At 52.3% G+C, this 11144-nt stretch overlaps 1 protein-coding gene across 4 annotated transcripts; it reads right to left on the minus strand.

Moving 5' to 3' along the window:
* Positions 1–996: 996 nt before the first annotated feature.
* On the minus strand, positions 997–10631 carry LOC113938982 (protein CD300H-like). Of its 4 annotated transcripts, none has more exons than XM_035724391.1 (4): positions 10202–10631; positions 9379–9498; positions 2327–2684; positions 997–1292 (listed from the first exon to the last, which is right to left on the minus strand). In XM_035724391.1, exons 1-4 carry the CDS (start codon positions 10260–10262, stop codon positions 1031–1033), a joined length of 801 nt encoding a protein of 266 aa, XP_035580284.1. In that variant the 5' UTR covers positions 10263–10631; the 3' UTR covers positions 997–1030. The 4 variants fall into 4 exon arrangements, with proteins under 4 accessions (XP_035580284.1, XP_027480322.1, XP_027480321.1 ...); XM_027624521.2 differs by having other exon boundaries at positions 997–1199; positions 9379–9714; XM_027624520.2 differs by having other exon boundaries at positions 997–1220; positions 9379–9714.
* Positions 10632–11144: the final 513 nt, after the last annotated feature.

Below are 11144 nucleotides of genomic sequence, written 5' to 3' on the forward strand. Positions count from 1 at the left end.
GGGTGCACAAACTCTAAATCCCAGCAATTCCATCCCTAAGTATGTACCCTAGTGAAATCATTTCACATATGTACTAGGTGACCTGTACAAAAATGTTCATGGCAGCCCTGGCTGTGAAATAAGCCCCAGATGGGAACAACCCAAAACCATCAACAGAAAAATGGATAAATTAGATGTGGTGTATCTTATCTTCTCTCATCTGAAGGGCTGTGTGTCTGGGTAGCATATCCAAAGGCATGAAGGGCTGAAGCTTCTCTTGGTCGGGGTGCCCAGAAGGAGGGAGGACACCCCGAAGCCAGCACTGAGCATGGTCAGGAGCAGGGACACCTCCAGGATGACCAGGAGTAGGAAGTGGACCTTGCTAAGCAGGGACCTGTGAGGGACACAGTGACAGACACTGAGCTGCCTCCTCAAGAGGAGGCCCCAGGTCCCTCCTTTCTGCTCCCAGGTCTCTCTGATCCAAGACCCTGTGGATCTAATAACCACATTTGGGCCAGACTTGGATATCTGGTTATACTCACTCCCAACCCCTCAGCTCAGCAGCTGACTTTGGGCATTAGGTAGGCCGACACTGAGAAGAGAGAGAGGGTTTGCCTGGGCAGGACCTGGTTTCCACAAACAGCTGCTTTATGCTAAGCCCCGCCCCTCCCTTCGCCATCCATACTCCCAAGAACTCAGTTCAGGTTGGGACTGTTTTTGGTGATTTCTCACAGGTCAAGGTCTACATAGGCTGGTGCTAGCTACATAGGCTCTTGGTGAATATTTGGTGAGTGGGTAGAGAAAGGAAGGAATGTTGAGTTGAGAGGCTGCCCTGGGGGTTCTCAGGAGGGCAAGGTCAACGAAAAGCAGGCCCTCCCTCACCTTGGGCTCCTCTGACCAACCAGGCTTGGTGCTCTCTTCTGGCATTTAAGAGTCCTATGGAGTGATTTCCCCCTTCTCCCCATACAAGCACTATGCACATCTTCATTATATACACAATTGTGTGTGTGTGATATATTTTATTGCATTTTTTTCAAGCTTTTCTGTTTATTTACCAGTTTTTGGCAATAAGGTGAGAAGAGATAGAAGGTTTGGGGTCAGAAGTTCTTCCTCCTCTAGTCTGAGTGGCAGTGTCTCTGGACAGGATATCGATGCTCAAGGAGGGCCGCCGCTTGTCTTCATCAGGCCGACTCTGTGTCCCACAAGTTGCCCACTGAGGCCTGTTGACCCAGAGGACGGCACTGAGCATAATCAGAAACAAGGGTACCTTCAGGAGAATGAGGAGCAGGAAGTGGACACTGCCGAGCAGGGACCTGTAGGAGGGACACGGTGACTGGCAGGTGTTTCCTCCTGGGCATGAGGCCCAGGCTCTGCCTCTCCCCCACCTGCTTTTGTGCTCAAGTCCTGTGGCCTCAAAAGTCAATATCAGTGTCAAAGCTGATTGGTACCAGGGCCGGACGGCCCCACGCTGAGGGCCCCACTCTCCTGTCCTTCTGCTCAAGCCTCCACCTTGAGCATCCGGATGCAGCAGACACATGAGGATGTGGTGGTGAGGAATGGAAGGAAAGGGAGATGAGGGGACCCAGGCAGCTCTGGCTCCCTGAAACTCTCTGAGAGTTCAGAAAGCAGAGGGCACTGAGGGACTGAGCTTCTGGGGCTGTCACCTGCCCCTAACCAGACCCAGGCCTGGCCAGAGTGTGGCAAATCCCCATTCAACAGCATCCCTATCTGCTCTACAGATGGACATATCATAATCCAGGACCAGAGAAGCATCACCTTCCCCATTAAGCACTTCAGCATCCCTCATCTCACTGGAAACAGGAATGTTGGAATGTTGGCACAGGAGCTAGACCTCAGGTCCCACCCCCAGGCAGTGCGGCCCCCTGACTTGTCCACCCTACCTGAAGACTGCAGAAGTCAATTCAGGAAGTTTGACAACAGGGACACACAACCCTGTGAGCACAGGAGGGTGGCACGAGCTCCCTGGTCCTGATAGAGATGCACAGCCCAGACCTCTCCATGTGGACACCAGCTGCAGAGTCCCCGAGTCCCACAACTCTTGTCAGGCCCTGGGCTGGTGGCAGGGGCCTTGGATGTCACACTCCCACCTTCCCTCACGCTCATGGGCTCTCACACACGCATGCACACGCATGCTCTTTCACACTCATGCACACTCCCACCCACCCACCTTTCCCACACACACCCACATAGTCCACTTGGTCCCGAGTCTCTGAGGCCTAAATACCAGGCCTGCTTCTTTTCTCCAGAGTTGAGATTTGCTCAGATGCTCTGCAGGGATTAGCTCACATCCTTTCTTCCATGGCAGCAAAGAAAAGCAGGGTCTTACCTGGGGGAGACAAACACTTGAACCTGGAAAAAGAGGTCAGGCAGGAAACCATGGAGTCCTTCTTCATGCAGTATTGTTGCGATCCCACACCTGTATTTTCCTGTATCGTCTACAGTGAGGTTCTCCAAGGTCACTGTGAACGTGAGGTCCCCAGGATGGTCCACGATGGACACGCGGCCACTTCTCATCTCTTCCTCAGACCCTCTGGTGGCCACAGTCTGGTTCCATAGTGGCAAGCACGGTTGTCGGCACCAGTATTTGGTAAATGTCTTGTATTTCTCCTCGTACCGACACTGGACTCTCAGGGAACCCCCCACGGTGCCCATCACGGTGCTGGGGCCACTCAGAGACAAAGAGCCTGAAAGACACCATCAGTATTTTCTTCATCTGAAGAGCCTGGGCTGGAGAGGCCTTGGGGTTCAGGTCCCCTGGAAGCCCAGACGTCACCCTGAGGCTAGAAGGGGAAGGGGTCAGGAACCAGGGAGGCCTGTGCTGTAGGCCTGAAGTCCTCCAGACACAGGCTTAGGGCTTTAGGGAGTGGAAGGAGCAACACTGAATCTTCTCTGTGCAGTTGCTGCCAAAGGGGGCTCCGGCTGTAAGGGTGCCTGAGTGTAGGTGGGTGGACCCCTCAGAGCAGGGTTCCCAGCTTGCCTCCTCTTTCAGTTGCTTAAGCCCCAGCCTTGAAAATGTGGGGCTGCTTCCTCAGGTCTGGATGAGAAAACATTGTCAGGGATGCTGTTACACCCAGACCCTAACCCTGAGCCAGCATGGTGTCCCCCCACCCCACTCCCCTACTCCCACAGCAAGCTTCCTGCCCACCAGGGCCTGAAAAAGAAACTCCTGACTCCCAGTGCACCGTAGGACATTCAGCAAAACCCCTGGCCCCTCCCCACTAAATACCAATAGCATCCTTCCCCCAGTGGTGAGAGCCAAAATTGTCAACTGGCTTTGCCTAACGTCCCCTAGGAGTAACTCATCCCGTCTGAGAGCCACAGCTTTAGGAGAAGAGGGTTTATTCAAGAGAACCTGGGATAGAAATTCCCAGGTAAGAGGGGTGAGCTGTGGGCTCCTGTCCTTGGAAAGTCATCTCTGCTGATGAGCATGCTGTATTTTGCAGCTATTCTTTCGTGGTGTCTCTTCGCCACCAGCTCAATCCTGAAGGGTGAGGGTGCTCTCCCCTCTGTCTCAGCTGCCTCTCAGGTGCTGCTCGATCCTCTCCCACCCCGGGTTCTTTCTAAGATCCCATGGGACCGTGCTTGCTCTGTACCTGTCAAGCCCCCGAAGCTTCCTACAGCTCTGATTTACAATGATGCTGCCTTTAATAATCTTAAAAAAATGATTATAAAGTAAAAGAGACCTCAGATTCCCTACCTATGAGTATAAGGGCAAGTATTTAGCTAGTCAGATTTATCTCCTTTAGAAGCAAGAAGCTGGCTTAGCTTGAGGTCTCTTCTGGCCCTTACGTGTATGGCCCCCCTGCTGGGCTTGTGGTGACTTGCCCACAACATCTCTGTTGCTGGAAGGTCACGGCCTAGAACCTGGGCTCGTGTGTTTTTCCTTTGTCTGGCGTCAGTCTTCTTACTGGTCAACCAGCTCCTATGCATTTTCAGACTCAGGCTTACAGACCAATTGAATCATAACTCTCCTTAATTACAGAAAGTCTCTAAATATCATTGAGATAAAAAGTAGGAAAAGAGAAGCTTGCATTGCTGGAGGCTACCTTTAAGAATGAGACTTCTTCCCTGAACTTTTCACAGTCCCAATGCCAGAGTGATAAGCCAAAATGATCCTCATCAGTATGACCTACTTGAGAGTCAGTATAATTTTATTTTTCAATCTGGCTGATCCTAACTCTAAAGGATGGTGGGACTGTGTCTTTTTATGCCCGAAAAGCCCAGTGTCACTATGCAGGATACATGTGCTTGATACAGGCCATCTCAGATTTATCTTAGTAAATGTAACAAATTACTTTTTAGATCCTCAAGTTTATAATGAAATTACTTTACCTATCCCGGTCACCAAAACTTGGTGTTTTAAATGTGTTTTATTTTGTAGTTTATTTTTTAAATTTAATCACCTCCCTAAAGCATTATTAATATATTTTTGTAAAGGTTTTATTTATTTGACAGAGAGAGAGACACAGTGAGAGAGGGAACACAAGCAGGGGGAGTGGGAGAGGGAGAAGCAGGCTTCCCGCGGAGCAGGGAGGCCCATGCGGGGCTCGATCCCAGGACCCTGGGATCTTGACCTGAGCCGAAGGCAGACGCTTAACGACTGAGCCACCCAGGCGCCCCAATATTTTTTTTGAGAAAGAGAGAGAGAGCACGAGCAGAGGGAGGGGCAGAGGGAGAATGAGAGGGAGAAGAAGAATCCCCGTTGAGAGGGGGCCCGATGTGTGGCTCGATCCCTGATCCCCAGATCATGACTTGAGCGGAAGACAGACATTTCAACCGACTGAACCACCCAGGCGCCCCCGCTAAAGCATTATTATTTAAAAGTCTGTCAAGGTTTAAAATTCCACAATGTGTTTGTCTGTTCAGTCAGCTTTATTACGCAGAGTTTCTATATGTTCTGAGTTTTAGTGTCTTATTTTGGGAGTGATATTTTTAAGGGTTTTGGTGTACTTTGATTAATATATCTAAAGGTGAGGAAAATGGGATTAATGTAATAAAGATTTTTTCCTGCTTGGGCTCTGAAGGTTGGCTCTGACATCGGATTACTTTGTATTCTAATTGCCACATTTGTGTTTGCATAGGATCAGAGCAGGCTGGTGAACTGTCCTGATTTTTCCCCCCATTTATAATAAAATATTTTCCTTCCAGTGTTCAAACTCAAACAAGAGAGAAACTGTGTTTATGGGAACTCTTAGAACCCACCATTGTTGATGGGAACTCTCAGTGTGGGACTGACCACAAGTCCCCAGCAGTATCACCTTCAGGGGGCTCATAATGCAGGGCCCCCGGGGCCAGGCCAGACCTATCAGAGGCCCAGGGACCCCATCAGCACCTGGGATGCATAAACGCCTCTTCACAAGGAGGCTTATGTAGTAAGGGACCTTGTTTTATTGAAAAAAATGATGACTTGGGAAAGAAGTATTATAAGAAAAGCAATGACCTTGGAAATAAAAGTATTTTGCTTTGAACCTTGGCTGCCTTTTATGAACTGATCGAGAGTAAATAATTTGTATATATATGTATATATATATATATGGCAAACCCATGAAGAAAACAAGAAGAACATGAATGTAAAGTTCATAGCTTGGATTTCTCAGAGGGGAGCTTGGGACTTCAGAAATATTAAGGATGTATATTACTTAAGCTATGATGTGGGCAACCAAGGGTTGAAGAGTATTCAGTGTTTAAGGAGTATGCATATATTGGGAAAATTCTTTGTGTCTACAAAAAATTGCAGGAAAAGTTACAAAAAAGGTTTACAAATATTCAGAATGAAATATGGAAAATGGCTGGATAATTGGTCAGCAAGCCATTCCCATCCATCAGAAGGGCTGTGTTCCTGGGTGGGTCATCAGTGGGCAATTGGTGTTACTGGTTTTCAAATCAGGATGACGCCACCTCCCCACAGAGCCCCTCTGAGGCCTGTTCACTCAGAGGACAGCACTGAGCATGCTCAGGAGCAGCGGCACCTCCAGGAAGACCAGGAGCCGGAAGTAGGTCCTGCTGAGAAGGGACCTGTGGGGGACACAGTAACAGGCAGTGAGCCACATCCTCAAGGAGTTGCCCTGGTACCCTCCACTTTCCTTCTGTCCCTGTGCCCATGTCCTGAGGCTACAACAGTCCATACACAGATCAGTCCCAGGAGGTTCCATGGGCAGGGCAGCCCCACACAACAGACCATGCCTGTGACCTTTAGCCTAACAATTGCCCTTGAGACAGGATGTGGACATGGAGAGGGCCTGGCTATTGGAGTGACAGGAGGGAGACCCCAGGGAGCAGGCAGGACGTGGGCCAGGAAAAGGGTTCTACGTAAGCCATCCCCATTGGGGGTTACCCTGTCTCAGGACCAGAAATCGGTGTCAGGGTATTTGTCTGATGTCTGCTCCCCACAAACAGTGTTTCCCATGAGGGATCGGAAATGTGTGCTTTAGTCCCGGGGAGGCTCTGGCACCTGTGCGGTGCCTCCAAAACCTTGGCCTTGAAATTCAGTGGTTCATGATGGAGGGAATGAATGACCCCACTCACCTCTCCACTCCCTTAGAGGCCTGGTCTTCAACAGCATGACCCTCTGGCAAGAGCCTGGGGGGGGAAGGGGGAGCAGAAAAGAGAGCCCAGGGGCCCCCAGAGCACCTGGCTGACCTGGGCTGGGTCCTGAAGGCCCCCTTTGCAAAAACACTTGCACTTGCTCTTCCCTGTCTCTGGAGCCTGATTTCTACAGATAGCTGAGTGATGGCTCCCCAAATCCTACAGGTCTCCAGGGAAATGTCCTCTCACCGGCCAGGCCTCCCTGATCATTGTGTATTAAATAGCAATCGCACCACCCTGAAACTCTCCTACACATGCTCTCCCTGACCCATGTGTACTATTGCCTTCAAGCATTCATCACGAACTGGCATTACTGCCATACATACTGATGAATGTGTTGACTTCTTCACTGTGTGAATTTCCCAACTATTGTCAGAGCAGGATTGTGTCTAGGTGGCCCAGGGCTGTATCCCTAGAAGAACACCTGGCACTTGGTAAGACTTCCACAATTTGGTGTGGAGTTGGTAAATAAGTGAGGGACCTAGGCCAAGACAGTCACGCCCACGTTCCTCAGCCCTCTGTGTTGCCTAGAAATCACCCAGGTGTCAAAGGTTTCCAGCTGTTAGTCCCTTACAGAGGATGTTGACTGGGACTGGGGGACTCCTGCGGGGTTGTAGTGCTCCACGTGGGGGCTGGCAGGGTCCTGTGAAGACCTGGGGTTGATGAGGGAGCACAAGGCAAGCTGAGTACAAGCAAAGGCTGACACCCCACACCCTCCCCTGGGTGGGACATGGGATGTTCTTTCAGGAAGCTCCCAGCTGTCTTCATGTTACTGCCTTGCTAGAGGGAAAAACAACCTTAACATTGACAATGGCAAGGTCTCCAGTATCCTGTGGGTCTTCTTTAACATATGAAAATCCTTCTGAACCCCCCCTTTTCCTTACCTCCCCAAACTCCCAAGTATATAATCAGCCACCCCTCGTAACCCCGGGGAGCAGCTCTTTCTGCCCACGGGTCCTATCCCCAAGCTTTAATAAAACCACTGTTTTGCACCAAAGACGTCTCAAGAATTCTTTCTTGGTTGTAGGCTCCAGACCCCACCCCACCAAACCCCATCTATATTCCAAAATGACATCAGGGTCCTGGTGGGCCTCACGGAGCTGGGAACTGTAGTGAGGATTGAGGGAGAAGCCTGTGTCAGGCCTGCTTCCTCCCCCGGGCTCTCCCACTCTCTGTCAGCTGTCTGGCTCCGAATCACCTGGTCCTGGTCACTCAGGCCATCTGGACGGATGTCCTGGCTCCACATCCCCCCACAGCCACACCCAGTCTGACTGGCACTCAGGCCCTCCCCTGGCCCCTTCTCCAGGTGCACCCTGCCCAGGTGGGCGATTTCAGAGGCAGAGTCGTCCTGCTCACCGGGGCACGTGAGAGTGTGTGGAAAGAGCAAGGGCTCCGGGCTCAGCCACCCCGCACCTTGTTTACCCTGGCAGAGGATGGGGTGAGCTTTACTCTGTAGAGATTGATCCAGAGCTGGGGGTGGGGCAGGCAGAGTCCTTAGGCGGGGCTGATGTCTGGAGTGAGAATCATGCAACAGGGCACTCAGCGGAGTCTACACTGAATGGTGGGACCCTGGCACTCAATGCACTCAGGCCCCAAACTGTCAGCCAGACCCGTGAACCTGGGGTGCCACAGGACAGAAAGATAGACAGAAAGAAAGATCTAGAGAGACAGACACACATCCGGGGGACCCCATAGAATGTGGCCTGTCCTGAAGCCAACTGGACAACTGGCTTTCCCTCACCCCGCTGGTGGTGTCCGAGGATGCTCAGCCCCTCACTGTTAAATAGGATCCCACAAAGGGCCTGGGAGGGAAATGTCCTGTGTGAGCGAAACGAAGACCTACAAGAAGGACCTCGGAGGAACCAGGGACACCATCAGAATAAGAACACAGGATAAAAATCTACCCACTTAGATGGATGATCTCCATGTGGTTTTTAGGAAACAAAAACAGGGTTCTAGTAAAGAATTCTTTGCAGCACAAGGAAGTATATTTGGGGTCATAAGACCAGAGAACTCATTTTTCTCATCCTTCTTCTCCTTTGTCTGAGGGGAGATTTCAGGGGTTTCTCTGAGCTCCCTCCTGTGGGGACAAGGGGCCCGAGGGGGAGGGTCAAGCTGGAGGGGGAGGGAGGTCCCCAAATGCTCACAGAAGCCCCACATCAGGGTCTGGGGCTCCTTCCTGGGGCCCAGTTCAGGCTGCCGCAGACCCCCAGGATCACAGCGTTGAGGCTGGTGCCTCAGGAACCATCCATGCCACACTGATGTCCTGTTAGAGCCCGGGTCATGGGCAGCCAGTAAGGGAGAAGAGCGAATGCCCTAGGAGTTCTGTTCCCCATTGGGAGGACAGAGAGCGGTCCAGGAAGAGACTCGGGTCCCTTTCAGCGTGGACAGGACCCTTGTCAGGACAGGAAAGCAGCCGCCCCCAGTCTCAGGGCCATTCCCACTGCCCACCCTTGGAGAGTTTTAGGCGTGAGAGTGTGTCAGGGTGGGGCACTCAGAGGCTCCTAAGACAACCAGAGGTGTTCATAATCTTGTGTGAGTGTGCAGACAACAAAACGCCTGCAGAGACACTTAGACACACACGGACATATACACAGACACAACACATGCGCGTGCGCGCACACACATACACAAACACACACGTGCATATTCCTGGTGTTCGAGGCACCAACCCCATTCCCATCCTGCTCTTCTGTACCACACCCCACCACTCTCCTGCCGGGGTGGGGGTGATCAGCCCCAGTCTCAGGCAGCCCTGGTGCTGGCGCTGGGGGAGGGACGTCCACAGCTCACCTGGGGTCACAGACACCACAACATGGAAGGTGACGTCGAGCAAATATCCTGGGAGCCATGATGTATCGATCCCACACCGGTATGTTCCTGCATCACCTTCTGTGAGGTTCTCCAAGGTCACTGTGAAGGTGAGGTTTACAGGATGGTTCCTGATGGACACCCGGCCGTTCCTCACTTCTTTATCTGACTTTTCAATCTTCACAATATCCCCCAAACATGGGCTCTTGCACCAGTATTTGGCAATGTCTCTGAATTTCTCCTCATACTGACACTGCACGCTCAGGGATCCCCCCACGGTGCCCGTCATGGAGGTGGGGCCACTCAGAGATGAACAGCCTGGAAAACACAGCCGAGTGTGGTCCCTCACCAGATGGGCCTTTGTGAAGGGGATCTGGGGTCATGGTGACCCTGGAGTCCCCGAAGGGCCCTCAGGGTCTGGAGGAGGCCTTGGCAGGAGACTGGCTTTTCCTGAGACCAGAGGGAGGGGATTTTTGCTCCCTCCTCACAAAGTGGCACAAGGAGAGTGTGTCCCTGATATGTGTGCATGTGTGTGTCTGTGTGTTTGTGTGTGTGTGTGATGCACCCAGACCTTGTTTCTGACTGTGACACCACAGGTAATGGTGGTCACAGGTGCCCAGCTCCTCAGGGCTGCTCTGTCCACTATAGTGGACATGACTCACCTGCTTTATGCACTGAATCCTCCTGGTCACTGCTGAGGCATGCTGGCCAATCCTAGAGTGTTCTCTGCTCTCCTTCCTCCTTCCCCCTGTCTCCCTCCCTCCTCTCAGGGCAGACTTCCCTGCCCAGGCTCAGCCCTACTCACCTGGGACCTGCAAAAGGAGCAGAGCTACAGGCAGCCACGGCCTTCTGTCCCCTGGGGTCATGTCTACAGCACAGACGTCACCCACAGCAATACCAGGTTCCTGAGGGGGGACAATTTCAAGCCTCCTCACAGAGGGTCCAGTCTCCACGACCCACTTCTGCTTTTTGAGGCCTCTTCACTTCCTCGTCCAGCCTGTGTTTGGTCTCACAATCTTCTTCCGCATTGGCTCAAGCTGGTCGAGGTGCAGGAAGCTCGGGGAGAGGAGCACCACGGACTGAGGCAGAGTCCTGGGCCTGGTGCCCCGGGCTCCTCTCAATCCCAGTGACAGGACAGCTCCTGGTCCAGGACTGGATTGGGATTGCTGTCTCCCTTCCACAGCCCACAGCTGCTCCTCTCTCTGTCCACACTCACCCCACACAATGGAGCTGCACTGGAGCATTTCCTCCTCAGTGGAGCTTCCTTACGCCCATGACATGTCACTTCCTTGTGGTCAGGTTGGACCATGTCTGGGGTGGAGCCCCAGTAGCCCATCTTCTCAGGCATCGGTGGTGCCTGCAGGGGTGCTGGGACCCCCCAGGCTGCAGCTCCAAGCACCCACAATCCCCATGGGACCCCTGCTCTCCTCTGGCCACACAAGTTGGCACTGTGACCTCAGATACCTTCAAAGGTCCCATTAGGGTTCTGGGTTCCTAACCAGGGTACAAATCCCCCAGGCTGCACTTCCCTCCTGTGTGTTTCTCTGTTCTCAAGACATGGACATGGAGCAGCCGTCACCAACCCCGTGAGCATCTCACATTTGACTCTTTCTTCTTTGGAAAGTCCACTCTACTGTGACTCGCAGGGCAGAGTACTGGCAATGGACAAGAGGGTCCAGAGATTGAAGGAGCTGATGGGACGATGGGGACATGTGAAGTTGAGGCTGGGCTTCTCCTCTCCATCCAGT

This window comes from Zalophus californianus, chromosome 16, assembly GCF_009762305.2.
Source record: "Zalophus californianus isolate mZalCal1 chromosome 16, mZalCal1.pri.v2, whole genome shotgun sequence".
Classification (NCBI taxonomy): Eukaryota; Metazoa; Chordata; class Mammalia; order Carnivora; family Otariidae; genus Zalophus; species Zalophus californianus.

Coding starts and splice junctions, on each gene's coding strand:
- LOC113938982 (XM_027624519.2), bottom strand. CDS start 10,262: ATGACCCCAGGGGACAGAAGGCCGTGGCTGCCTGTAGCTCTGCTCCTT. Junction 2,685..9,378: donor TGTGGTGTCTGTGACCCCAG/GTGAGCTGTGGA, acceptor GGTGTCTTTCAG/GCTCTTTGTCTCTGAGTGGC. Junction 1,293..2,326: donor CAAGTGTTTGTCTCCCCCAG/GTAAGACCCTGC, acceptor TCCCTCCTACAG/GTCCCTGCTCGGCAGTGTCC.